Genomic DNA, 23,522 nt, shown 5'->3' on the forward strand with positions numbered 1-23,522 from the left:
ATGAATTTCAAGTGAACAAGATGGTGGGGTGGGAAGAGACCAGCATTCCTTTGCACCCCTTTCCCCAGCACTGACCACAGTGCACCTGGCCACAAGGAGCCCTAAGGAGACAGAAACGAAAGGCTGTGCATTTGCAGGAGGAGTGAAATTCCTCAGGTCGGTGCAAGAGGGAGTATGAAGTCAACATCTGACCCACAGCTGGCCATGAAGTCCTTTTTTCTCCTCCATCTCAGTCTTCAGTTTCTCCGTCTTTAATCTCTCCCAGTCTTCCTTCACTCTTACTTCCTCTCCTGGCCATATTATAAATTAAGCCTGTCATTGCTGGTGCCCAGCTCCTTAGTGTAGTCTTTCTGTTCTTTGGAATCTAGTTTCTCTCCAGCTCATTGACTCCTCCCCATCCACTCTTCCATTGACGCAGAAGAGAACCTGGGCTTGGGGCAGGACAGACAGAAGGTAGCAGAAGCTTCCATGGGGACTGAGCTCCAAGAATATGATCTCTCTCTGGTCATAACCTGAGCAGCCTCCCAAATCTGAAACAGATGAAGCCCAGGCCAGGCATTTCACCTCCTGCCTGGCCTGGGCTTTCAGCAAGCAGAGGTCACGCCTCTCCATTGCTCCTTATAGCCTCCTCTTCCGAGAGAGAAAGAGAGATTGATTGAATTTAACACTTCCTCAGAAATGTATGAGCAAGAAAAAGTTACTAGAGGCAAAGGAGTTACTAGAGGCCACACCCACTTCTCTGGGTCTCAAGAACTTGAGAAAATTTAGTCCCTGGGCCCATCCCTTAACCCACTTTACCCTCCCCCCTCCACCCACCTGTTCCTAAAAAACATGTCAGTAAAGAAAAAGTCAGTTTGTTTGGGCCTATATATTATTTATTTTGAATAGGTAATACCATCACATGGTTCAAAATTCAAACTGCACAAAGGGTATGCAGGAATAAGTCCCTTCCATCCCCTGATCTCCAACCTCCTGCTTCCCCTCCCCAGAGGTAATCCCATTTCTTCTGAATATGCATATATAAGCAAATATGTATTTATATTCTTCTCCTTCCTAAAACACAAATGGGAAGTGCACTATACACATTTCTGCACCTTGCCTTTTTCACTTGAAGATTATTTCATTTTAATATATAAAGACATATAATTATTTTTTAGCTGTACAGCTAAAAAACCCATCCCCTAGGGAAGGACATTTCTGTTGTTTCCAATCTCTTGCTATTTCTCTGTATCCATCCCCAGCCAAGACTCCAGGATGGACAATAATGATGGGAGGAGCTGGAGGGGTGCCCCCTAGGCCACGCCCGTCCCCACCAGAGGCCTGGTTCATTTGCATGTCTGCATGTGATTGGACAGCCCCTGGCCTGGTGGCTGAAGGGCTGGGGCTTTCTGCTTTTCACCCTGGGTGCCCAGCTTCCCGAACTGGTTGTTGCAGAGTACAGCTGCCACTGGTCACACACAGTCCTGGCACAAAATGACCATTCTTCATGATCATTACACCCACAGAGCCCCCAGAAATGCCAGTTTCAGCTGCTGCTGTCACTATGACCATCCTCCTCGAGAGAGTGCAAGGCAGGCAGATACGAATGGGCAGAGGGCACTGTCTGAAACACATCCTACCACAGGACAGGCGTGGGGCAACGCCTACTCTCGATACGTGACAGACACAAGGGGACATGCGGGAACTGTTCTCTCAAGGTAGGTGTCCCCCTACATCTTTGAGACTTCCACAGGCGCAGGGCCAAGAGACGAGACCAAAGTTGAGATATGAGAGCTGGGGGTTGGGGGCACCAGGGTCCAGGAGCTAGGATGGAGGGACATCCCCTCAGGACTTTGAGGAAAATCCCAAGATATAAGACGAGGCAAGAACAGGAGAAGGAGGCGGTAGGCAAGAGGAAGGAAGGAAAGAAGGAAAGGACTTGGATGAGAGGGAATGTGGGCAGAAGGGTCCCTTCCAGCTCACCGAGGATGTACAGGCCTGAAAGGAACCCTGCCTTGGGGTCTCTGGGAAATTATCCTGTTGCAGAGTCCCAAGATGGCCTAAAAAGATTTCAGAGAGCCAGAAAACAAAAAAAGGGAAACATTTAGGGCAAAGCTGGGCTACCACTCCAGGCTCTTGGTTGGACCTTTCCTCTCCTCTTTGGGATGGGAATGCAGCATGGCCGGGATCCACAAAGCTGAGTCTCCCCTGGGGTGTGAGGAAGGAGAAGAGGGTGCCAGGCTGCCAGCCCAGGGCCCAGCTGCTGTCCCCACCTGGCTCTGGGGCTCCTGGCCAGATTCCCCATGTCAGGCACCACCTAGTTGTGAGAAAAGCCCCCATGGGTGAAGGCAGGGAGGTCAGGGGCACAGGCAGCAGACTGGGCCAGGCAAGCCAGGGAGTTGACCTCACAGGCCCCAGCATCCTGGTCCTCCTGGAAGTAGATGGAGTCAGCAGAGTAGAAAGAGGGATCCTCATCAAAGAAGTTGTAGGGTCGGAGGAAGAAGCCCACACCATTCCCCACAGTCACCGTGTTGGGAATGTCCTCGGCATGTGGGATGTGCAGAAAACCAGCTGTCACCCAGGCCACCAAGTCCTAGCAGGGGAGAAGAGAAGAGCATGAGGTCTGGCTTTGCTAAGAACATGCCCTGCCTCCCGCAGTGGCCTTGCAGGTAAGGATTCAGCCCATCAGCCCAAGGATCTTCAGTCTAAACATTCTTTCCTACTGGCCCAGAAGTCAAAGCAGAAGTCTGTCTCATATTGGGAGCAACACCTGCCTTGCTGTGCCTGGCCTGCACCCTCCATCTCCGACACTTCTCAGCACATTACCTTTGCCTACCCACCCCCACAGGGTGACACCCACAGGCTACTTCAGCTCATCTCTCCCCAACTCTCTGAGAGTTCCCGAACTGCAACCGAGGGAAGAAGGATGAAGAGAGATTAGGGCTTGGGAGGCAGAAACAGACCAACACTGAGAAAAATTCACCCTTTTATGGTTAGATACAGGAGATGTGATCTTCTCTGGTAACTTCTAGCCCTCTTTGAATGCTGGGGCCTAGAAAGGACTCAGTCGATGAAGCTGGGATTTAGAAGGCTCTAGGGCCTGGAGGACAGGCCCAGGTCCTCACCCCATTTCTGCGTGTCAACCCGCAGCTTGGGAAGATCCCCTCAAGACTAATGATCAGACCCACTAAAGTGCAGAAGGCAGGAATCAGCTCCACCCCTGGGGCAAGCAGATGGTTTTCAGGAACCTCCCCCCAACCCACCCACCAAGAGAAGGTGAGGTGCGTCCCCACCTCCCTCCCTCTGCCCTCTACAGTCAGCTGACCTCTCCAGCAATGGTCTCGTTGTTGATGAAGGCAGTGAAATCCACCGTGGGGGTCCAAGGGTCGTTTTGATTGTAGATGCTGGAGCTAGTGGGTTCTTCCTCTTTCCTCTGGGTCACAGCCAGCTGGTACCTAGGGAGGCACTGGTCAGGCCTCCGTGGTCATTAACCCCATCCTGCTGCCTGATTGCGATGAAGGAAGCTGAGTGCTCAGACCTCAGCTTCCCTATTGCATTAAACACAGCAACTGGGTGCTGCTGAATCTCTCATGCCACCCTGGTGGGTCATATCTCCCTGTTTATCCCCCTGCCATTTCACTGCGTGGTCCCTCTACCATCCAAAACAGAAAAGAGTTCTCAGTCCTGGGCTTTAGCCCTCCAAGGGGACAATGTGCCCACCCCAGTGACTTCTGGTGTTAACAAGGTTGCACTCCAACCAACTGAGCTAACTGGCCAGCCCCACCACGGTGACTTTTGATAACTGGGAAATCCTTCCTGAGATCTTACCTTGCATACAGTTGTGACTGCATCTCCAGGTGTCTTTCCAGCACTCCTTTCCCTCTCCCCTCTCCCAGCCCCCAACTCACCTCCCCCAGCTGAAACCTCTCTCCAGGGAGCTGTTCTGGGGCAGCGGGTCCCCATCAAAACTGAGCCTCTGGATGCGGTAGCCCCGTGGGTGACCCCACTTGTTGCTGTGGTTGCTGGCCAGGTACAGGTAGCGAGGGGTGGCACCTCCCAGGTGGAAGGCAGCCTGTTCCTCCGTCTCCAGCAGCTTCCGGGTCACCTTCAGTCTCTGTATCTGGTGCTCAGGGCGCCAGGGAACAGACATGGGGACAATGGCCATGTCCTCAGCCCAGACCCAGTTCTTCAGTCCTGCTCAGGGAGGAGGGCCTGTCATGCAACCACCCAGGCCCCTCTGGATTCTGCTGCCACCCAGCTGCAGGGGCGAGGTGGGACAAAGAGCAGCTCAGAACTGGGTGTGCTCCCTGCTTCCCTTCACTCTCCCCCCACAATATCCCCAATCCTTCAGCCAAAGCTGTTGACCTATAAATTGAAATATTTCCTCATGAATTTCATTCAATTTCATTTATTCATCCTTTCAACATTCATTAGTGGGGGGCACTCTGCTTGCCCCTGGGGACAGAGATGAATGAAACATCATCCTTACCCTCCTGCTGTCATGGAGACACAGACAGCAAACCACTGACTGGTCTGCAAGAGAGGAGCACAGCCCAGCATGTTCAGTGTTAAGGGAATACAGGTCAGGCAGGAAGTAGAAGCCTGACTGTAATGTGCCTGCGTGCGATTGCAGGGAGTATTTGCTGTGGCTAAGACGGAGCGTGGGAAGAATCTGCAAAGCAGCTTGGAGCTGCACTGTGAAGGGAAGGGCATTGGAGGTCTTGCTGTGGACAGGATCCTGCAGGGGACAGGGAAACCGAGGCTGGCATGGGAGGGAGGGTACTTGGGGCACAGCGTAGACCCTGTATCTGAGAGCAACAAGAGTGAAGGCAGTAGAGAGAGGCCTGGCACCTACAGGAGGATGGCATTTGCAAGCAGAGAGGGTTTTGAGATATTTCAGAGGTTGGAGAAAAAAAAAAAAACCCTAGCGATCAACTCAATGTGGGAAGGAAAGTGAAAAGACAAAGACAGAGACTCCAAGACATCATGAATCCATTGTTCTCTCTGTGACCACCAACTACAGGAACTAACTGGAATGCCCCACAGGATCCATTCGACCCCTTGCACTTAAGTTGACTGTACCAAGAGAGAGATGGAAAATCAGGGGGAGGAGGATCCATCTCCCAAGGAAATGTACATCCTGGGGTGTTCTGTGACTGGCCTGCACATGCCAGGGACGTGACACATTGCAACACACACCCTAACACACCAGCACCACAGGCCAGACACAGAGAAATGAGCTGAAACAGGCTGCTTCCCTGAAGTGGTGCCCATGTAAGTGCAAGGGGCAGACGAGGGCAATGGAAACTCTTTTAAACTAGATCCTGCCTCCTCCCCGAGCTTAGCCATCTCCCAAGATTTTCTATTGAGGTCACATGGAGGGAGGCTGGCAGCTGTGCCCCTAGCCAGTGAGCTAAGATCCAGATAAAACTTAGCAGCCAACTCTCTCCCATCCAGCAGAAAGGGGAAGCATGAAAATCCAAATCTCTCTTTTCTGGATAACTTATATAAAACCCAAAGCAAATGGAGACAACTCTTCAGCCCCTCTTTCAGAATCCGTGCCCCCACCAGGATTTCTTACCTGATATATCCAGATCCACCTTGAAGTGGGCACTGTGGGTGTGGACTGTGCCCAGCGTGTGCTCCCCAACTTGGTTCCCATACCTTTGGGCAGCACCAAAGAGGAATGCTGTGCTGATGTAGCCTGTGGCATGGTACTTGACTTCTATGGCTCCATTGGGGTGGAAGACCATATCCCACACATAGTCATAGTTAAGCAAGGTGGACATAGATCTGACGACCAGCACCATCTCTGCAAGTCCCCCAAAAGAGTGGGAGTGTAAAGTCGAGTGGTGTCGCCTCAAGGGGAGGCCCTGGTTCTGTTCAAACACACAAAAGGCATCGCGTATTGTTTTGGGAGCCTGGGATTCCAGAAGGAAGTGCCAGTCCACATAGGTGGCAAGGTAGGGGCAGTCCACCCCTCGGGTCAGGGGCGTGGAGTACTTGCCCATGCCAAAGCTACCATCCAAATAGCGGGTCAGCATTGCTGCTGGGGAATTTCCACCATAGATGGCTGAGGCCTCTTGAAGGCTGAGCTCATAAACCAAGCGTTCTCCCTGGAAGCGGATATCAAAGATTCTCAGGCCACTGTAAGCTCCCAGGCCAAAGGAGAAAGTCCACAATGAGGAGGCCACTCGACTCCCCTGGATGCTGAAGCGGGGGCCCTGGGGATGGAACTGCAGAGGAGGAGCCGGACCTGGAGGCACCTGGGACTTCAGGGACCAGGACCCACCTGTGCCATTTTTTGGGATCAGTACCACATTCACCAGGCCAGCCTCAAACTGGTCCTCCAGTTGGGCCAGACTCTCATAGTACCGGCCTTGATAGAATACCTTCTGGATGGTCCAGTGGGCAGCGTCCAGGGCCTTGTGGTCTACTAGCAGCTCCAACCCCGTGGGATGCAGGTAAAACCCAGCCCCTGAGATGTTGTAGTAGAGGCCAAACCAGGTGGCCCGGTCCCCTGATTGCAGACCACGGGGAGCTGTAGTCACTGTCACCAGGTTCTGTTCCTGGCGTTTATAGAAGCAACAGTGGTGGAGAAGGCCAGCAGCCTGTGGCAGCTCTCTGTCGAAGATCATCTTGTCTATGTCCTGGTATTCTCGGGCCAGCACAGGGCGTCGGTGATAGGGCAGGGGGCCCCCATGTCTCTTCACAGTCACATCCCGCAAGTAGGAGGGGTGAGGCAATGGCCCCACCACCAGCTCACTCACGTTGGGCTGGGGTTGTCCACCAAAGAAGACGATGGCTAGTGCTTCCCGGGCAGGTGGGGGGGCCCCACTGTCCAGGTGGGCCAGGGCTGCAGCTTTGGGGGGCAGCTGCAGCTCCACTGAGAAGACACAGTTGTCCGAGGGGCGGGCCTGGGCTGCATCCACCAGGCCTGGCCCCAGCCGCTGGGTCAGAAAGCTCATCACAGCCGTCAGCTCCTCTCGGCTCAGGTCTGCAAACAGCTGGCTCTGGCCAGGGTGTGGCCGGGGCTGGGCACTGTGGGATACAGAGGGGCAGTGGGGATGCTGGCTGGGTTCACCCCTGTCTCCACTCCTACTTGCAAGCAGGACACAAACCAAGGCAAAGATGGTGATGACAGCCAGAGCCAGGAGCACCAGGGTGGTCTTCTGGTTCATTGTCCCGTGAAGGGGAACAGAGGATTCAACCGGAGTGGAGTTGTATATTCCCGGGCCAGCAGGAGAGAGGCTCCTGGATTGGGTGTCCCAGACTCAAGCTGAGGTTCTGGGCTGTCAGAAACCTAGGGCTGAGGGTGGGAAGGACACCAGGGAGGCTGAGGGAGGGGGGAGGGGGCGGGCCGGGTTGGGGGGCGGGTCTGAACAGGGCAGCAACGATTTCCACAGACCTTACATGGCTTTGTCCTCCAGGACCCAAATCAGACTCTGTGCTCTAGGTCAGGGTTGGAGCTGAGGACAGCTGGGGTTGGGGGAAGGGGGAGGAAGGAAAATATCAAGATAATACAGCTGGCCAGCCTGAGTGTGGAAGTGCACCATTGCAAGGAGCTGGTCTGGGCAGAGCAGCCCCTCACGCCCCTCAGCCCAGCTTCCTGTGCACCCCCACCTTCCCAGGGACAGATGTTCTCTTTTCTGTAACCTGGAACTATCATTCTCCTTTCAAGGAAACCCCCTCCCCAGCCCCTTCAGCTTTCCAAGCAACATTCCTTGGCCAAGTCTAGGCCCCTTGCCCTCTCTCCTCCATTGCTAATTCTTAAGTACCAGACGACTCTGGTACTTAAAAAGTAAAAAAGAATTCAAGTAAAATTCTTGTAATCCTTTTTATTATAAATTACACATAACATCTAGTTTACAAAATTCTATCTACTCTTCTTTTTGAATGCACATGCATAAAGAAATATCTGGTATAATATGAACATCAGCTATATCTGAGTGGTAGGATTTGTGGTGTTTTTGCTTGAATATTTTAAAATCACTTTAATAAGTTTATCATTTAAAAAATGAACAGATAATAAGAATTAGCCAAAGGAATATATGGCGATTTGTGGGGATTTAAGCGTGGGAAGAGGCTGTTCCTTAAGGAACATTGACAGGGTGCAACTCCAAGGAACAGGTGTGATAAAAACACAGGGAACAAGGAGTGGGAGTAGAGAGGAAGAGGCATGTGTCTCAGTCCCCCAACCCCCAATATGTCCCACCACACCCTCAGGGCTGGAAGCCTTGGTAAGAGAAAGGGGGCAAATCTGGGACACAGGCTGCTAGGTGGGGGATGCAGGCCACAGGGTTGACACTACAGAGCCCAGCATCCTGCCCCCTCTCAAAGTAGACGTTGCCAGGAGAGAAGATGGATGGGTCCTCATCAAAGAAGTTATAGGGTCGGAGCAAGAAGCCAACTCTGTTCCCCAGAGTCACTGTGTTGGGGATATCCTCAGCATGGGGAATGTGCAGGAAGCTGGCTGTAACCCAAGCCACCAGATCCTGCAGGAAGAGAGAGGAACTGGAGGATTTTGGAGCCAAGACCCAAAGAACCAAACTACAGCTACAATCCTGAACCTCCAGCTTCAGCCTGGCTTCAACCTCTGCCCAGCCTTGTGTGTACACAACACGTGTAGTGACCCATGTAAGCACCTGTGGGTTAGGTCAATGTTCCAGGGCTAATCTCACCCCACAAGGAATGACCCACGCTGGTCATCAGAGAACTCCTTAGCCCCTGAATCTGAGAAGTAGAAACCTACCGTTCCCTCCAACCCATGGCCAGAGGCTGGGCAGCCAAGATGCCAGGCATAGAGGAGTCTGTCCCTAGGGCTACCAACCTCTCCTAAGAGGGTTTCATTGTTGATGAAGTCAGCAAAGGCCATAGTGGGTGTCCAGATGTCACTCTGGTAATAGATGCTGCTGCTCTGAGACTCCTCCTCCTTCCTCTGGGTCACCACGAGTTGGTATCTGACCAGGAATTGTTGTAGGAAGACCGTGTCAGGAAATGCCAAGCACCTTTACTGGCCCAGAAGTCCTTTGGATCAGATTGTGTGTGAGACCACTTCCCACCTCCAACCCACCACTTGGATCTGAGGGGAATTACAGGGATGAATGGCGAACTATGGGTAGTTAAGTTGGAGTCTCTGAGGGCTGGGATGGGGAAGGGGGCTTGTCCTTCCCTGCCAGCCACTGCCCAGGGCCCTTCTCACCTCCCCCAGCTGAGGGCCCTCTCCATGTCACTTTCCAGAGGCATGTGTATGCCGATGGGGCTGTGGATCTGGATTCGGTACCCACGCTGGTGACCCCAGGCATTAGTCTGGTTGCTAGCCAGGTAAAGGTAGCGGGGAAGAGGGCTCCCCAAGGGAAAAGCTGCCAGGTCCTCCTTTTCCAGGACCTGCCGGGTCAGCTGTGGGCGCTGCAGCTTGTGTTCCGGACTCCAGGGGGCTGCCACAGGTTTAAACACCACATCTTCAGCTACCACCCAATTTTTCAGTCCTGCCAGGGTGAGGGGAACAGAGAGGAGTTCCACACCAGATCACTCAGACAGGCCCCTTGTCTTCCCCATGGTGCCCATTGCACTGGCCTGACAAAAGGCAGTGGCGAGCTGGAAGCCAGGTCAGGGTGAGTGCCATCCCCCTCACACTCCCCCATTGTCTTCTAACTTGTCCTTTCCAGGAGGGTAACAACCAGTCACATGTGGCTATTTAAATTAAAAATTTAGTTCCTCAGTCACACTAGCCACATTAAAGTGCTCAGCAGCCACATATGGCCAGTGGCTACTGCATATAGCTACAGCATAGATAGAGAACATTTTTATCACTGCAGAAAGTTCTATTAGCACTGGTCCACCCTAGACCCTGGACCAATTTGCTTCTCTGATCCTCACTTTCTCAATCTCTATACTGGGCATAATTAAAGCTGTTCTATAGCTGTGCTCAATACATGGAAAAGAACATGCAACTGACTGGTAACATTCTTGTAACTGTGAAAGGGTTAATGATACTTGTCTTGAATAATGATGTCTGTCTAACTGAAAAAACTCAGTCCCCTTCCACACTCCTCACAGCTCTGAGACTTTGCTTTCTTTCTTTTATTTAGATCTTCGCTAAGCTGTTGGAATTGAGACTGCTTTATATCTCAACAAGGCAGGGAGTACGTTCACTCTTTTGAAAGCAAGCAGAGTTATATACTTAAATTGAGCTCCTTGGAATTCTACTGCATCGATAACCTGCATCACCCTACTCAGCACTCGGTCATACGCTTTCTTTCTGCAGATCCTGTTAGTTCCTTTAAATGTGACCTATATGAAGGCACCTGGCACAGGGAGGTATTCCACTGAAGCTAGTGCCTCTGCTGGTCAGTCGTCATCCTAGGCGCTGACAGTCTGACAGCCTCTCTGGCCCCACAGCCTGTGCAGCACACGCTAGGGATCCAATAAGTGTTACTTGATGTTACTTCCCAAAACCAAGCTCTTTCATGCTAAAAATACTGAAGAGAAACGTCCAACAGAAAATAGCTGTAGTCCAAATATGTCAACCAGTAAACCAGTTAATCACATGATCATTTCAGTCACGCTGTTTTCTTAGTCCTCCCTCCCCTACACCTCTATTGCAAACGCAAGTACCTATGTACAGGGACACATGTGCATGCACATTCACAACACACATGCCATGTCTTTATACTCAAGATAAGAAAACGTTTCACTACAAGTATGCTTAGTTACATTGCACTGTACTTGGTCAGTCATTTCCTGTTCCATCTCCCCCAATCCTCCTTACTTTCCCCAACTGTAACACGGAGAGGGTCTGGTAAATTTCTAATTTTCTTTCTGGGTCTAAAAGTCTGTGATTTGAAAGTTCATTTTCTGTCCTTGACAGAATCTGTCAGGAGCAGCAAGTCTTCTCTGTGCTTTAAGCCCTACTTGAGAAATTCCTTTCCGCACTTGCAGCAAGCTAATCGCATACCTGCCATGTTAATGGAGAGTCCATTGTGATGACAGGAATTGAATGGCTCTCCCCATTAGGATAGAGGCACTATCTGTGGAGTGACCCTCAGATAGGGTACTCCTCCATTCCCAGGCCCCAGGCACACCTCTACCCTGAGAACCCTTAGACTGCTTCCTCCCTCTGCTCAGGCCCCTGCCGTCCCCACCCACATTGACCCTCATAATTAAGTTAGGAAGAAGCGAAGTGCCCCAATTCCAGCCCCATTAACCACAGACAATGCCAATTCACCCACCCACAGTATCACTCAAGGCTAGGGCAGTCAGACACAGTCATTAAATTAAAACTAGTTTCACAATTGCAGCAAGTCAGAGGAACTAGGGGTGGGGGGCAGAGGAACACTTTTCACCTTTTGCCAGATATGCGGTAGCCCAGTATCAGACTGACTGCAGTTGAATACAATCCAATAGTCCCTGTTCCCTGTTGCCATAATAATTGTGGTGCTGGAAATCCATGCTCCTGCCTCTGAGATCAGCTTCATCTGGGGACTGCCCTTCCCTCCAGCCCACCCCCAGCCCTCAGTCCTCAGCCCCTCAGCACTCACCTGCCACATCCAGGTCCAGCTTGAAGTGGAAGGCGTGCGTGTGCACCGCCCCCAGCACTCGTTCCCCCACGCGGTTCCCAAAGAGGAGGCTCTCCTCTCCCCGACTCAGGAAAGCTGTGTTGATATAGCCCGTGGCATGGACCCGCCCTTCAAGTGCCCCATTTGGGTGCAACACGAAGTCCCAAATGTAGTCATAGTTGCCCACAGATGACACAGACCTGACTACAAGAGCTGAGCTGGCCAAGCCACCATAGAAATGACTCTCAATGTAATTGTGGTGCCTTCGAAGGGGTAGTCCCTGGGCTTCCTCAAATACACACACAGCCCCGGGGAGCAGCCGAACTGCCCCTGTGCCCACTAATATGTGGATGTCCACCATTGTGGCTTGATAGGGGCAATCCACTCCCCGCACCAAGCCTCGGCTGTTACTGCCAAGTCCATAGCTGCTATCCAAATATCGGATCGCCATTGTCTTGGGTGAATCAGCACCATAGACAGACAGACACTCCTGGACACTGACTTCATAGGCCACTCGCTCACCCTTGAACCGAATATCAAAAATCCTCATGCCACTGAACACCCCATGGCCAAAGGTAAACGTCCAGAGAGAGGATACCACCAGGTTCCCTTGTACACTGAATTGGGAACCCTGGGGTGAGAACTGAAGAGGGGGAAGAGGACCTGGGGAGATCCGGGACCTCAGAGATGAAGCCCCATCTGGTAGGGGTAGAGGGACTCTAACCACTTCCAGCCGGCCAGACTTAAACTCCCATTCCAATTGGCTCAAGTCTGCATAATAGTACCCAAGATAGAAGACCTGCTGGACAGCCCAGCGGGCAGGGTCCAAAGCCCTGTGGTCCAGCAGTAGCTCCAGTCCCACAGGGTGAAGAAAAATACCAACACCTGAGATGTTATGGTAGAGGCCTATCCAGGTAGCTCGGTCCCCTGAGCGCAAGCCACAAGGGGAGGCGTGCAGAAATGTCAAAGTGGAGCCGTTGTAGTTGAAGACGGAAGCCAGGAAGACGGGTGCCTTGGGTAGTTCCACCTCTTTCAAATGCCTCCGCATCTGGGCAAACTCAGTTTTCAGTAGGGGACGTTGGTGATAGGGCAGGGGGCCCCCATGGCGCTCCACAGTCACATCCCGCACGTAGGAGGGGTGAGGCAATGGCCCCACCACCAGCTCACTCACGTTGGGCTGGGATTGTCCACCAAAGAAGACGATGGCCAGTGCCTCCCGGGCAGGTGGGGGGCCCCCACTGTCCAGATGGGCCAGGGCTACAGCCTTGGTGGGCAGCTGCAGCTCCACTGAGAAGACACAGTTGTCCGAGGGGCGGGCCTGGGCAGCATCCACCAGGCCTGGCCCCAGCTGCTGGGTCAGAAAGCTCATCACAGCCGTCAGCTCCTCTCGGCTCAGGTCTGCAAACAGCTGGCTCTGGCCAGGGTGTGGCCAGGGCTGGGCACTGTGGGATACAGAGGGGCAGTGGGGAGGCTGGCTGGAACCACCCTGGCGGGTCAGCAAGACATAGGCCAGGGTAAAGATGGTAATGAGGGACAGTGCCAGAAACACCAGGACTACCTTGAGATTCATGGTGGATGCTGAGAGCTAAAATCAGAACCCTACCTATGCCACTCCTTCAAGTTACCAACATCAAGTCAGGGTTTATATTCACTAGGATGGATAGGAATGGAGAAAACTCCACCCTGTGGGCTGAACAGGAAATTTCTGACCTTGATTTTTTAAATTCTGCTCCAATTTTCTGTTCTGTGGTTTGGCTCAAGGCACAGCTGCCACATGAATAGCCTCTCTCTTGCCTCTGAACTCCTCTTGGTAGCAGTCAATTGTAACTACTGATTTCCATCATTTAGACCAGATGAGATAGCACTGCAATTAACAACACTAAATTCTACCTTCTACCCAGAATGAGTCTGAGGAAGAATCCAAACCTCAGAAGCCCAATCAAGTCCTGCACGCTACACGCAGGCACTTTAACTGTCCATTTTTCCACCTCTTGGTAGGCACTGTACCCCAATAGCTCCCACTTCCACTGCCCAGTTCAGCAGTAAGCACTGAGTTCTGCCTTTGGCCTAATGCCAAGACCTTGATTTGGTCTCAAACCTTTTCTATTTAGTCAGTCAGAAAGGAGGAGTGGTTGAGGGCCTGGGCCTAGCAGTCAGACTTGCACATCAATCCCAGCTTTCTAAGCTTTGTGACCTTAGGGGAGATACTTACCCTGAGTCTTAGTGTCCTCACCAATAAAGAAGGGATAAAACTACCCTATAAGAGCTGGCCTGTTAACTCAATTGATTAGAGTGTGGTGCTGAGAACACCAAGGTCCAAGGTTCAATCCCTGTACTAGCCACCAAAACAAAAACAAAAAAAACCACCTTACAGATTTATGAAAACTAAATGGGATCATGTATGTCAAGTGCTTAACAGCCTGACAGAGTGTAGGCATTCAAAAATTGCTACTATTAGGACCGGCCCATGGCTCACTTGGGAGAGTGTGGTGCTGATAACACCAAGGCAACGGGTTCAGATCCCTACATAGGGATGGCCGGTTGGCTCACTTGGGAGAGTGTGGTGCTGACAACACCAAGTCAAGGGTTAAGATCTCACTGGTCATCTTTTAAAAAAAAACAAAAAAACCCAAAAAATTGCTACTATTGGTACCGATCTCTGAAACAACAGAGCAGATATTCCTCCACTGTTCAAGACCTTAAAACTCCTTTTGCAGAGACAATGAGGGGATCATTGGTAACCAGAAGGCTTCTTGCAAGACAGAAGTTGAGGAAACTTTATTTCGAAGGGAGATAGCATCCCTTGGAGGCAGCCCTCCAAGTAATTTGAAAACCAAGACCAGGGGTCTCCTCAAAAAATTTAAGAAATTACTCAGAGAGAATTAGTGTAAAGTAAAGAAAATAGCTAAGTAGAGTACGCCCTGAACCAGGTCATTCTCCTGCGTGGAACTATAGCAGCCTCTACTGGCAGTTCATTGGTATCACAGGGAAAAGAAGAACTGGGATCTTGTGAAGGTAGGGACAGAAGGCATCTTAGGTTAGGGAAGAGCTAATTTTTGCATAATTCAGACTGAACATAAATGAAGGACCCGCCCTTGTCTCTTGGTAGGCATAAGCCTCAGTTTTTCCACTACCCCAGAGAAAAGAGGCAGATCAATTGGCATAAGGAGACACAACAGGGTGGGTAGAAGTGTCTATGGAGGTGGGTGTACAAATGCGCACGCACGTTGAGTATGTCCCTATCCACCAGAGCATTGCACCAGGGTCTGCAGTTTTAGAAAGAGGTCAAAGTACCTGTATTTTTAATAATTTCTTGACAAGGTAAAAGAATTTTACATTATGATCCAAGGGTGTTAGGGTGACGTGGAAGGGCAGTGGAAAAATTCAACAAACAAAAAAGGAAACTGAGAAACACATGGTGGGAGGAGGGTAGGGTTTTAGCTGGAAAGGATCTGGAGGGTGGGTAGGGGCATTGCCCAACTAAAATGCAATTGGTTTGTTACTGAGTATTATTCATGGGAAGATAGCATCCTGACTCCTTCTCTATAGAATATTGGGAGTAAAAATGAGCATTCTGGGTGGAAATATGATTGGGGGTTGGAAGACTGAGACAGGGAAGAATAAAAGTCAGAAAGAGACACCAAGAGTCACTGGCAGGCTGACTGCAGATATCGACTCTCCAGTAGTGGTAGAATAAAAAAGCTGGGGGCTGATGAGAGTAAACACAAAAGTTGTAACAATAAGTGATACCTCTGGAAGATTCAAGAGATAAGAGGCAACTCTTCTATGGTTTTGACCTGCCCAGTGTATTTCCACACACACACACACACACACACACAGAAATGACTGCTTTCCCTGGAAGCACAATACTATAAATAAGAGAAATATTTCCCGAAGGGAAAGCCCAACAGGAGCAGTAGCATGTGGACCTCACAGTAGCAGACACTCCCACCCCAATTTATAACTGGCCTGGGAAAAACCAAGCAGGAGTCAGAGGACGAGCCTTTGCAATAATGCCGAAAAGAATGTGTGTCACAGAGGAAGAGGCCTTCCCCAGTCCCTCTGCTTCTCATCTCTTGGTTCTCCTTCAACTCACCTTGGGCACCAAGAAGCTACAATATCAGAAGGGAGGATGGGCCCAGGACTTTTGTCTGGGTGGATGACTAAGACAACTATCACCTCCCGAAAGGTATGTGTGTGACAGGAATTGTGGAGGGGGGAGAGTATGTTAGGTAACAGAGTAGGAAGGTGTGTGTGTGTGTGTCTGTGTGTACATGAACATACACACGTGTATGTGAAAACCCCACTTGTAAAAATATCTGAAGGAGTTAGGGACTCAGTTGAAGGCCTAAGGTGCTTCTTGTCACGATCAAGTTCAAAGTGGGATGTATGTAGATGGGAAACCCTAAGTCATCACCAGGGCAACTGTGGCGGGGAGGATCCAATGTCCCACAGAGGCAAGAGACACTAACTTTACATCAGGAAGAGAGGAGCTGGTCCCCTCCACCACCCCAGTCCCTAAAAAACACCTACCACTTTCCTTCCAGTTCCCTTAGCTTCTAACCAACTAATCATCAAAAGGAAGAAAACACAAAGCCCAAGACACAGGAAGGAGAGAGGGGGAGAGAAAACACAGGCACTCTTGTGCCAACATCCTGCACACACAAACCTGGAGTTCTCCAGAAATTAGGACAGGTTGGATGTGGGGTATTTGGGAAGGAAATAGAAGAGTTCCTGAGGCCTGAAAAAAGAGGTAAACACGTCACAGAACTAGATGAGAGTTTCATTAGACTCTAACTAAAAACAGAGAGGTGTGATTACTATTTCCAGCCAGTTTCCCCATCACGATAGTCATGTAACAAACCAAGGCAATGTCGGTCTTGAGCCAGACTCACAGAGTCCCTTGGCCCTGGCCCTGGCCTCAGTACAGTGTCTCTGCATTGCTGCTCCGGGGCCGTTTGATCTTTTCGATATTTTTCAGGATCATGTCATGTAGAGTGACCTGGAAAAAGAGGGATCAGAAAGTCACACATCTACCTCACCAAGAAAACGAGACACCCCCACAAATCCTCAAGCAATCATTTGCACAATCTCAATCTCACTCACTTGAACCCAGCATTCAGGGCGGCTGCACTACCTCTTTTATGCCTCAAAACTGGGTATAACTGGGTATTTCCGAGGCCTCAAGTGTCTACTAACAACTAACATGTATTGAGCACTTAGCATACTGAAAGTTGCACTAAGTCCTTTAATGTGTCATCTCACTTATTTTTAAAAACTCGCTTTTGTACAGCAGATACTCTATCCTTAGGCTTGAACAACCTGCTCAAAGTCACACATTACAAGAAGAGCTTAGTTCCAAATCTAAATCTGACTGACTCTGACACCCATATCTTAACCAAACCATTCTACTATGTTGCACACCCTCCACCCAGGCAGAAAGAAGGCACATACCCAGCTAGACACCCTCAATGATTTCATGGCTCTCAACACTCGGTTGATGAGCAGAATTTTACTTATAACCTCCATCTTGATCCCCAGAGAATTTTTAAAAACCTCATCAACAGAACTAAGAGAAGCCAGTCAACTGTGGGCAAGGACCAAGGTTACTCACATATTGATTCCTCAGCTCTGATATAATGAGCCGAAGGCTGATGTATTCTTTCTCATCAATCTCTGTCACTGTGCGCCGATAGTCCTCCTGAAGGAAGGACAGAGGAAAAGGCTAGTCCCCAAGGCCCAACTGTCTACAGACAGCTCTTTCCCTATTCTGCCACCTCCAGCCTCAGGCCACAAAGCCCTTACTTACCACATGGGGATATTTAGCTATTTTAGAAACCAATTTGGCTCTTGTAATATAATATCTGGAAGAAGAGAGAAGAGAAGGAAGCTGCAGGAGACCCTGGATGGTGCCCACCACCTCATCATCCCCCAATTCTTGGGCCAAGACCAAGCAGTCCTACCTAGAAATCTGGTCCAGATAAGATGCGGCTTCACTCTCAACAGTTCTTAGTTCTGCAACTGTCTCCTCCTGAAAAAACCCAAGTGAGTCAAAAGCCACTTCCATGTCACACCACAATAGCCCAAAGAGAAAGGGAAAACAGACAAAGCAGGCAAGATGAGAGTACCTTTAAACTTTTCTATCCAGTTTGTACTGCAAACACATTACCTGAATGGACACCCCAAAGTTGTTCCCATCTTCTATCCTGGGAATTAGGAGTTGTACCCACATTTTGACCTGGAGGGTGAGTGGACCAAAACACATGTATGAGGACCCTGGCCTTGAAGTACTCAATTCATGCTGCTGGGGTCTGAAGCAAGACACACAGCAGTCAAGATAACTAGTCTGCCAACCCCCACACACCCCATGCCTCCAGTCCCTCATCTGTCACTTTTCATGTGGGGCTATTTGTTGCCTCACATGCCTCACCGTGTTACATTTCTCGATCAGCAGCCGGATCTCAGGTTTCACTTTCTCAATAATGTCCACCAGCTGCTGGTTGCTTTTTAGCATCCCATTGGGCATCACAAACACCTTGGTTCCTGGCAAGGATGTGAAAGTCAAATGCCTGGGGTGGGGGGAAGGCCACAGCATCCCCCACCTTTCTTTCTTCTTTCCTAGACCCATGAGATGCTATGACCTCTGCCTTTCATGTGTCACAATCCTACCATGACACCACTATCAGAATCAAAAAGAGAGGATGCATGGATCAATAGATGAGCATCTAAAATATGTCAAAAGTCTTAAGAATAAAGACATTAAAATAAATATACACCTTAAAGATTTAATGTATTGACAACTATTACTGAAGAGGAAAAAATAACATGGAACAGGGACTTCTGTGAAAAATCTGAGATGGGTAATCTCGACCTCCAATCTCTCTCCCTTGGCGTCCACACTAAGCCAAATCCTCTCTGTTTATTGGAAAACTAGGTTCAGAGCACTAAATAATGACCATGTTTGGAAGACTTGGGAATGCTGACTCTGAGAAATAAAATCAGATCTTGCTTCCTGGCCAGGAGAACACCAAATCCATCTTCTCAGGGCTGCAGCTCAGGGGGTGGGGTGAGGTAAGGTGGTACAGGGGTGGCTCTTACCTTGGAAGGCCTCTTCACACTCATCCAACCTTCGCTTCTTATAAGTGGGCTAAGGATACAAAGAGGCAGGAATTAGCCTGTTTTCAAGACCCACATCCCCATCATAAGACACCCTTCAAGCAAGTTTAATCCCTTCCTTGATCCCATAGGTTGTCTTATCAATTTCTGCACAATTTCCTAAGTACACGTAGGCTTTAAGAAAAGGTTCTGGCCACAAAGCAACTTACACTCTAGTTGAGAAGTCCAACCTTTCAAGAAATATAATACGGTAAGCAACTGAGAGAGAAGAGAGGATACTATATAAAATAGGAAAAAGGAACCAATCAAGGTAGGGTGAGAATAAGTAAGGAAATATACCAATCTGCTGGTTCCACAAAATAATACAATATTCAATCAACAAACATGTATTTAGCACCTGCCACGTACCAGGAACAATGTTAGGTGCTGGGGACACAAAAATGATCAAGACAGTTCTTCCTTCCAGATATGCAAGTTCTATCAATGGGACAGTAATGCAAACGAAGAACAATACAGAGTCATCAGTGCTATAATACAACGTGGACACATGACTGAAAAGAACTAGGTGCAAAAGATGCTCAGTAAAGACAGGGACTGCAGTTATATATCAAGAAGGTCTCGTCCCATAACAAGACTCAAGACATTGAAACTAAGGTAAGAGAAGTCTTGTTCAGAGCCATGGGGAAAATCAGGTAACCTGAGAGAAACTGTAACTAGTTTAATCCTATTTGAAACTCATTCTAACACCGAGACATAAGATTAGCATATTCACTTCATGTAATAGATGAAAATCAGGCTCTGAAGGAGTATATTGGAGTCATCATGTGTCTAAGAATTAGAAACCTAGTTCCCAGATCCAAATCCCACTGTCCCCTCTGCACATGTTCAAACTTACCAGGAAATAGAGGACAGAAAACCCATTCTTAAGAACATAAAGGTAAACATAGGACACTTACACCATCCAGTCCATCATGGCTATTGGTGAGAAGAATGGGGTCAGGGACTGGGAGATTCATGTCCGAATGGATCTGAGTTAGGTCATGAATGTTTAGGATTGGCTCCTGAAAGAAAATGCCCACCCCAAAACAACATTAGTCATTTTTCAAGCTGGACGAAGAATTATTTCATTTGAAGGGCAAGAAATGAGAGTGCTTTACCATACAAAACAAAATAGAATCAACACACAATTTGTTCCGTTTGACAGAAAGACAAGTGGCCCCCAAAACTGGGGAATTTAAGGTAAAAAAGGTCTCTCACCTTCAAAAAACTATCAAGTTCTAACAACTTCTTTGGGAAAAAATTTGCCACCAAGTCTTCTGCCTAAAGATGAGGAAAAATGCAGCTGAATTACAAACTGTGGGAGGGTTCGCTGTACAGCTATCTCCTCTTTGGGAAACTCCCAACTACAACTAACACTCATTTTTCTATTTATTTTACTCACCTCACTTGTGATCCGCTCCCTGAAAGAATCAACCTACAATTAACAAAGAGAGCACTTCAGTAAGAGCAATTCAGTTCTTGGCAACAGAAGTAAGGGCAAGATGGGGAATCTCGAATCCAGCTGTCTTTCCCTCACCTTGTAATTGTAATGAGAAGCTGAGAGACCCCCAGACTGCAAATACTTTATTTTTTTGAGGATCCATTTCTCCATCTCAGGAGAGGGAAGTGGGACTTGAGGGCAGCACTCGCCTGTCTCCTCTCTCCTCTCCCCGTTCCCTCCCTCCGTCCCTCCCTCCCTTCAGCTGTCTGAATTTGATAAGCAGACAAAAGACAGGTAGGTGAGGGAATGTGAGCTCACAAACGTGTCGACCCAATGACACGAGGCAGGCCAGTCGCCAAGGGCAGGGGCAGCTGTAGCGTCCGGGGTGGGGGCGTTGCTGAGCTGGGGGACTTCCAGCTGTCACTGGCCTAAAGCACTGAATCCAACACGTGTCCGCTGAGACCTCCCCGGGGCTCTCCATCATCAGACGCGGTGCAGAAAACCACCCTATATTATCCTCTCCAATGCCGCCTCCAAGAGTGGGGGGCTGGGCTGAGCAGAACGGAAGCTCAGAGCTGGTGTCCCCAGGGAGACAAAGACGCCTTGGGGAGTGGAAAGCTGGTCAGGCTATTGGAGGATTGAAACGAGGGGTAAGAAGGCCTGGACCAGTGTCGCTACCTTGAGCTTCACTTCCTGATCCACCTTCAGCAACGAGGCCATGGTCAGGCCGGGCCGTGTCCGCTCCGCTGGAGACCGGAGACGCTGTGGACTCCGGGGAGGGGGCCAGAGGGACCTGAGGAATCTCGGCTGCCCTGGGGACCGGGCCGCCCTCGCTGGTACACTCACTGCTCGCTCGCTCCCTCCCTCCGTGCCGCCCGTCCGGCCCGCCGCCGCCGCCGCCGCCGTCGCCGCCTGCCGCCTGCCGCCTGCCGCCTGCTCACTCTCTCCGCTCGCCCTCCCGGCTTTCGCCGCTCACGGCGGAAATACGTCACAGCCAATCGCGGGTACTCCTGCGAAAATGCGCGCGTGCCCTGCGCAGCCGCCTTGAGGCTCGGCTCTGGATGCTCCCACAGGGGGGCTTTGTCACCTGAGCTCTTATGCCGGATAGGGGTGAGGCAAAAGGGGGAGTGGTGGGGGGTGGTTTACTGAGAACTGAACCTCCCGGAGACTCGGGAATTGTTTGAACGTCCGTTAGTCCGGAACCATTGCCACCCGGCGGACGACACCGTCGCGCCCCAGTGACGTCGGCCGGAGGAAGCCGGAGGCCCCGGCGCTAGGTTCGGGGTTCTAGTTTGCATTTCCCGCTGCCTCCTCCAGTCGGACGAACCTCATCTGTTTAGGCTAGAGCCAAACAGAAGACAAGTTCCGTTGCACCGTGGTTCTTTGGTACGTTTCTCTGCCACTAAGTCTCATAAACTTCCAGACCTCAGAGATAGCTACCTAATGGGCAAATTGATGCCCAGAATAAGGTAGGGCTTGTCCAAGGCTACCGTGCTTCCGATAAATCCTGGACTAGAACATAGATCTCCTGACTTCTAGGACAGGGCTGTATCCGTTTTCCTAATGGAAGCCTGAGACTGTATCGCTTCATTCACCCATTCATTCGGTATATCTATTAACATCAGTTATTTCATTTAATAAGATGGGCCAGGGCACTGTGCTAGACTCTGGAGTAGCACTGTCCCAGAGCCTTAAATAAAATATGTGATCACAAGGGCCGGCCCGTGGCTCACTTGGGAGAGTGTGGTGCTAATAACACCAAGGCCACGGGTTCGGATCGCTACATAGGGATGGCCGGTTAGCTCACTTGGGACAGCGTGGTGCTGACAACACCAAGTCAAAGGTTAAGATCCCCTTACCGGTCATCTTAAAAAAAAAAAAAAAAAAATATATATATATATATATATATATATATATATAATCACATATGTAGGTTAAAATCTACTAGCCACATTAAAAAGGTAAAAGAAACAGGTAAAATTAATTTTGTCCATATGTTTAACCCAACTTATCTAAATATTTCAACATGTAATCAATATAAAAATATTGAAATATTATACATTCTTTTCTAAAACCAAGTCTTCAAATATCTGATGTGTATTTTACACTTAACTGCACATCTCATTTAGGAGGTGCTACATCCACAGTATTCAATAGCTACATGTGTCTAGTGGCTCCTGTATCGAACACAGCTCTAGGAAATCAAAGGTAAACAAGATTCAAGGCCTGTGGTCTCATGGGGCTTAATAATGGAAAGACATCAGAAAGTAAATCGACAGCGTAATTGTAAATTTTGAAAAATGTTAGGAAACAAATGGCTGATATAGGGAATTCTAGGGGTCTATTTTAGATAGAATGACCAAGAAAGCCCTCTGATGAAGTGACAATTAAGCTGAGATCTAAAGGATAGAACTTGGGAAGAGTGAGAAGAGACTTCAAAGGTATGAGTGAAGCTTAGGCCAATGTTCTAGGGAAGGATAGAGATTGTTCTATTGAAGAAAGTGAAAGACTAGTGAGCTGGGAATGGGGGTGGGGAGGGTTGTTAGGAAACAATTTGAATTAAGTGCAAAGGCAGGTCATCAAATTTTGAGATCACTTTTGCTGCTGAACATTTATCCTGGGCTGGCCTCTGTACTAAGTACTGGGGTGATGGGGGGAATACACAGTTAAATGAAGTACAGCATAGAAGACTGACTGTGGCCTTTGGAATCTGAGAGACCTGACTTCAGTTCGCACTTCAGCTCCTTACTCACTGGAATCCTGGGCAAATTACTGAAATGCTGAGTCTCAATTCCCTCATCCGTAAAATGGAATTTTGATAATTACTAATAATAACTTGTAATTTTGGAGGGTTGTGAATATTAGAAATATTATATGTAAAACAACTAGCAGGGTGCCTAGACACAAGGCTGGCACTAGAAAAATAGTAGCCATTGTCTGATAAGTGATCTGTTGTTAGCATTTAGCATGAAGAAGTTACTCTTTAAACTATACTAATTATTATCATTCCTGGTTTCAAGCTTAAAGTCCTTTTCTACTTATTCAAGGCTGCATGCAAAGTAACCCATACAACCCATCTTGCTCATTAACATCTAATAGTTTTCTCCTTTTACCTCTGCTTTCTGTTAACACATGTCCCTAGTAACTTTTGAGATTGATCTGAAACTTAACTTCAGGATTTCTTTCCCAAATTAACTTCATCTTATTTTAAGTATGCCATTATTTTGCATTTCTTTCAGAATTTATAACTTCAACCTGAAAACTTAATGTTTGTGCTTGTTGAAATATGGCTTTGTTCTCAAATAATTATGTTTTGTCTCATTCAAATAAGTTGTAAGAAGACGGATACACATTCTTTATTTCCCTTCCTCTTCTCCTATCCAAATGTT

General features: G+C 49.1%; 3 protein-coding genes across 3 annotated transcripts; all 3 read right to left on the minus strand.

Annotated features, from left to right (window-relative positions):
- Positions 1-866: 866 nt before the first annotated feature.
- On the minus strand, positions 867-7,262 carry AOC3 (amine oxidase copper containing 3). Its single transcript, XM_063110638.1, has 4 exons — positions 5,561-7,262; positions 3,888-4,173; positions 3,305-3,434; positions 867-2,572 (listed from the first exon to the last, which is right to left on the minus strand). The coding sequence occupies exons 1-4, from the start codon at positions 7,158-7,160 to the stop codon at positions 2,297-2,299; spliced, it is 2,292 nt and encodes a 763-aa protein (XP_062966708.1). The 5' UTR covers positions 7,161-7,262; the 3' UTR covers positions 867-2,296.
- Positions 7,263-7,860: 598 nt separating this feature from the next.
- Positions 7,861-13,390, minus strand: AOC2 (amine oxidase copper containing 2). Its single transcript, XM_063111219.1, has 4 exons — positions 11,520-13,390; positions 9,182-9,467; positions 8,810-8,939; positions 7,861-8,474 (listed from the first exon to the last, which is right to left on the minus strand). Exons 1-4 carry the CDS (start codon positions 13,105-13,107, stop codon positions 8,202-8,204), a joined length of 2,277 nt encoding a protein of 758 aa, XP_062967289.1. The 5' UTR covers positions 13,108-13,390; the 3' UTR covers positions 7,861-8,201.
- A 1,419-nt stretch (positions 13,391-14,809) lies between these two features.
- PSME3 (proteasome activator subunit 3) lies at positions 14,810-21,083 on the minus strand. The gene is made up of 11 exons (XM_063110311.1): positions 20,812-21,083; positions 20,095-20,127; positions 19,911-19,973; positions 19,610-19,714; positions 18,636-18,684; positions 17,968-18,080; positions 17,707-17,775; positions 17,501-17,568; positions 17,347-17,401; positions 17,152-17,238; positions 14,810-16,539 (listed from the first exon to the last, which is right to left on the minus strand). The coding sequence occupies exons 1-11, from the start codon at positions 20,851-20,853 to the stop codon at positions 16,459-16,461; spliced, it is 765 nt and encodes a 254-aa protein (XP_062966381.1). The 5' UTR covers positions 20,854-21,083; the 3' UTR covers positions 14,810-16,458.
- Between the last annotated feature and the right edge of the window lie 2,439 nt (positions 21,084-23,522).

This window comes from Cynocephalus volans, chromosome 10, assembly GCF_027409185.1.
Source record: "Cynocephalus volans isolate mCynVol1 chromosome 10, mCynVol1.pri, whole genome shotgun sequence".
Lineage (NCBI taxonomy): Eukaryota > Metazoa > Chordata > Mammalia > Dermoptera > Cynocephalidae > Cynocephalus > Cynocephalus volans.

Excerpts from the sequence above, each read along its gene's own strand:
- PSME3 (XM_063110311.1), bottom strand. The coding sequence starts at position 20,853 with ATGGCCTCGTTGCTGAAGGTGGATCAGGAAGTGAAGCTCAAG. Across the intron at positions 19,715-19,910 it reads AACTTGATAGTTTTTTGAAG|GAGCCAATCCTAAACATTCA; the intron begins GTGAGAGACCTT and ends ATTTTCTTTCAG. Across the intron at positions 17,569-17,706 it reads ACTTTGGGGTGTCCATTCAG|GAGGAGACAGTTGCAGAACT; the intron begins GTAATGTGTTTG and ends GGGTTTTTTCAG.
- AOC2 (XM_063111219.1), bottom strand. The coding sequence starts at position 13,107 with ATGAATCTCAAGGTAGTCCTGGTGTTTCTGGCACTGTCCCTCATTACC. Across the intron at positions 8,940-9,181 it reads AGGGCCCTCAGCTGGGGGAG|ATACCAACTCGTGGTGACCC; the intron begins GTGAGAAGGGCC and ends ATTCCTGGTCAG. Across the intron at positions 8,475-8,809 it reads ATGAAACCCTCTTAGGAGAG|GATCTGGTGGCTTGGGTTAC; the intron begins GTTGGTAGCCCT and ends CTCTTCCTGCAG.
- AOC3 (XM_063110638.1), bottom strand. The coding sequence starts at position 7,160 with ATGAACCAGAAGACCACCCTGGTGCTCCTGGCTCTGGCTGTCATCACC. Across the intron at positions 3,435-3,887 it reads AGAGGTTTCAGCTGGGGGAG|GTACCAGCTGGCTGTGACCC; the intron begins GTGAGTTGGGGG and ends GTGCCTCCCTAG. Across the intron at positions 2,573-3,304 it reads ACGAGACCATTGCTGGAGAG|GACTTGGTGGCCTGGGTGAC; the intron begins GTCAGCTGACTG and ends CTCCCCTGCTAG.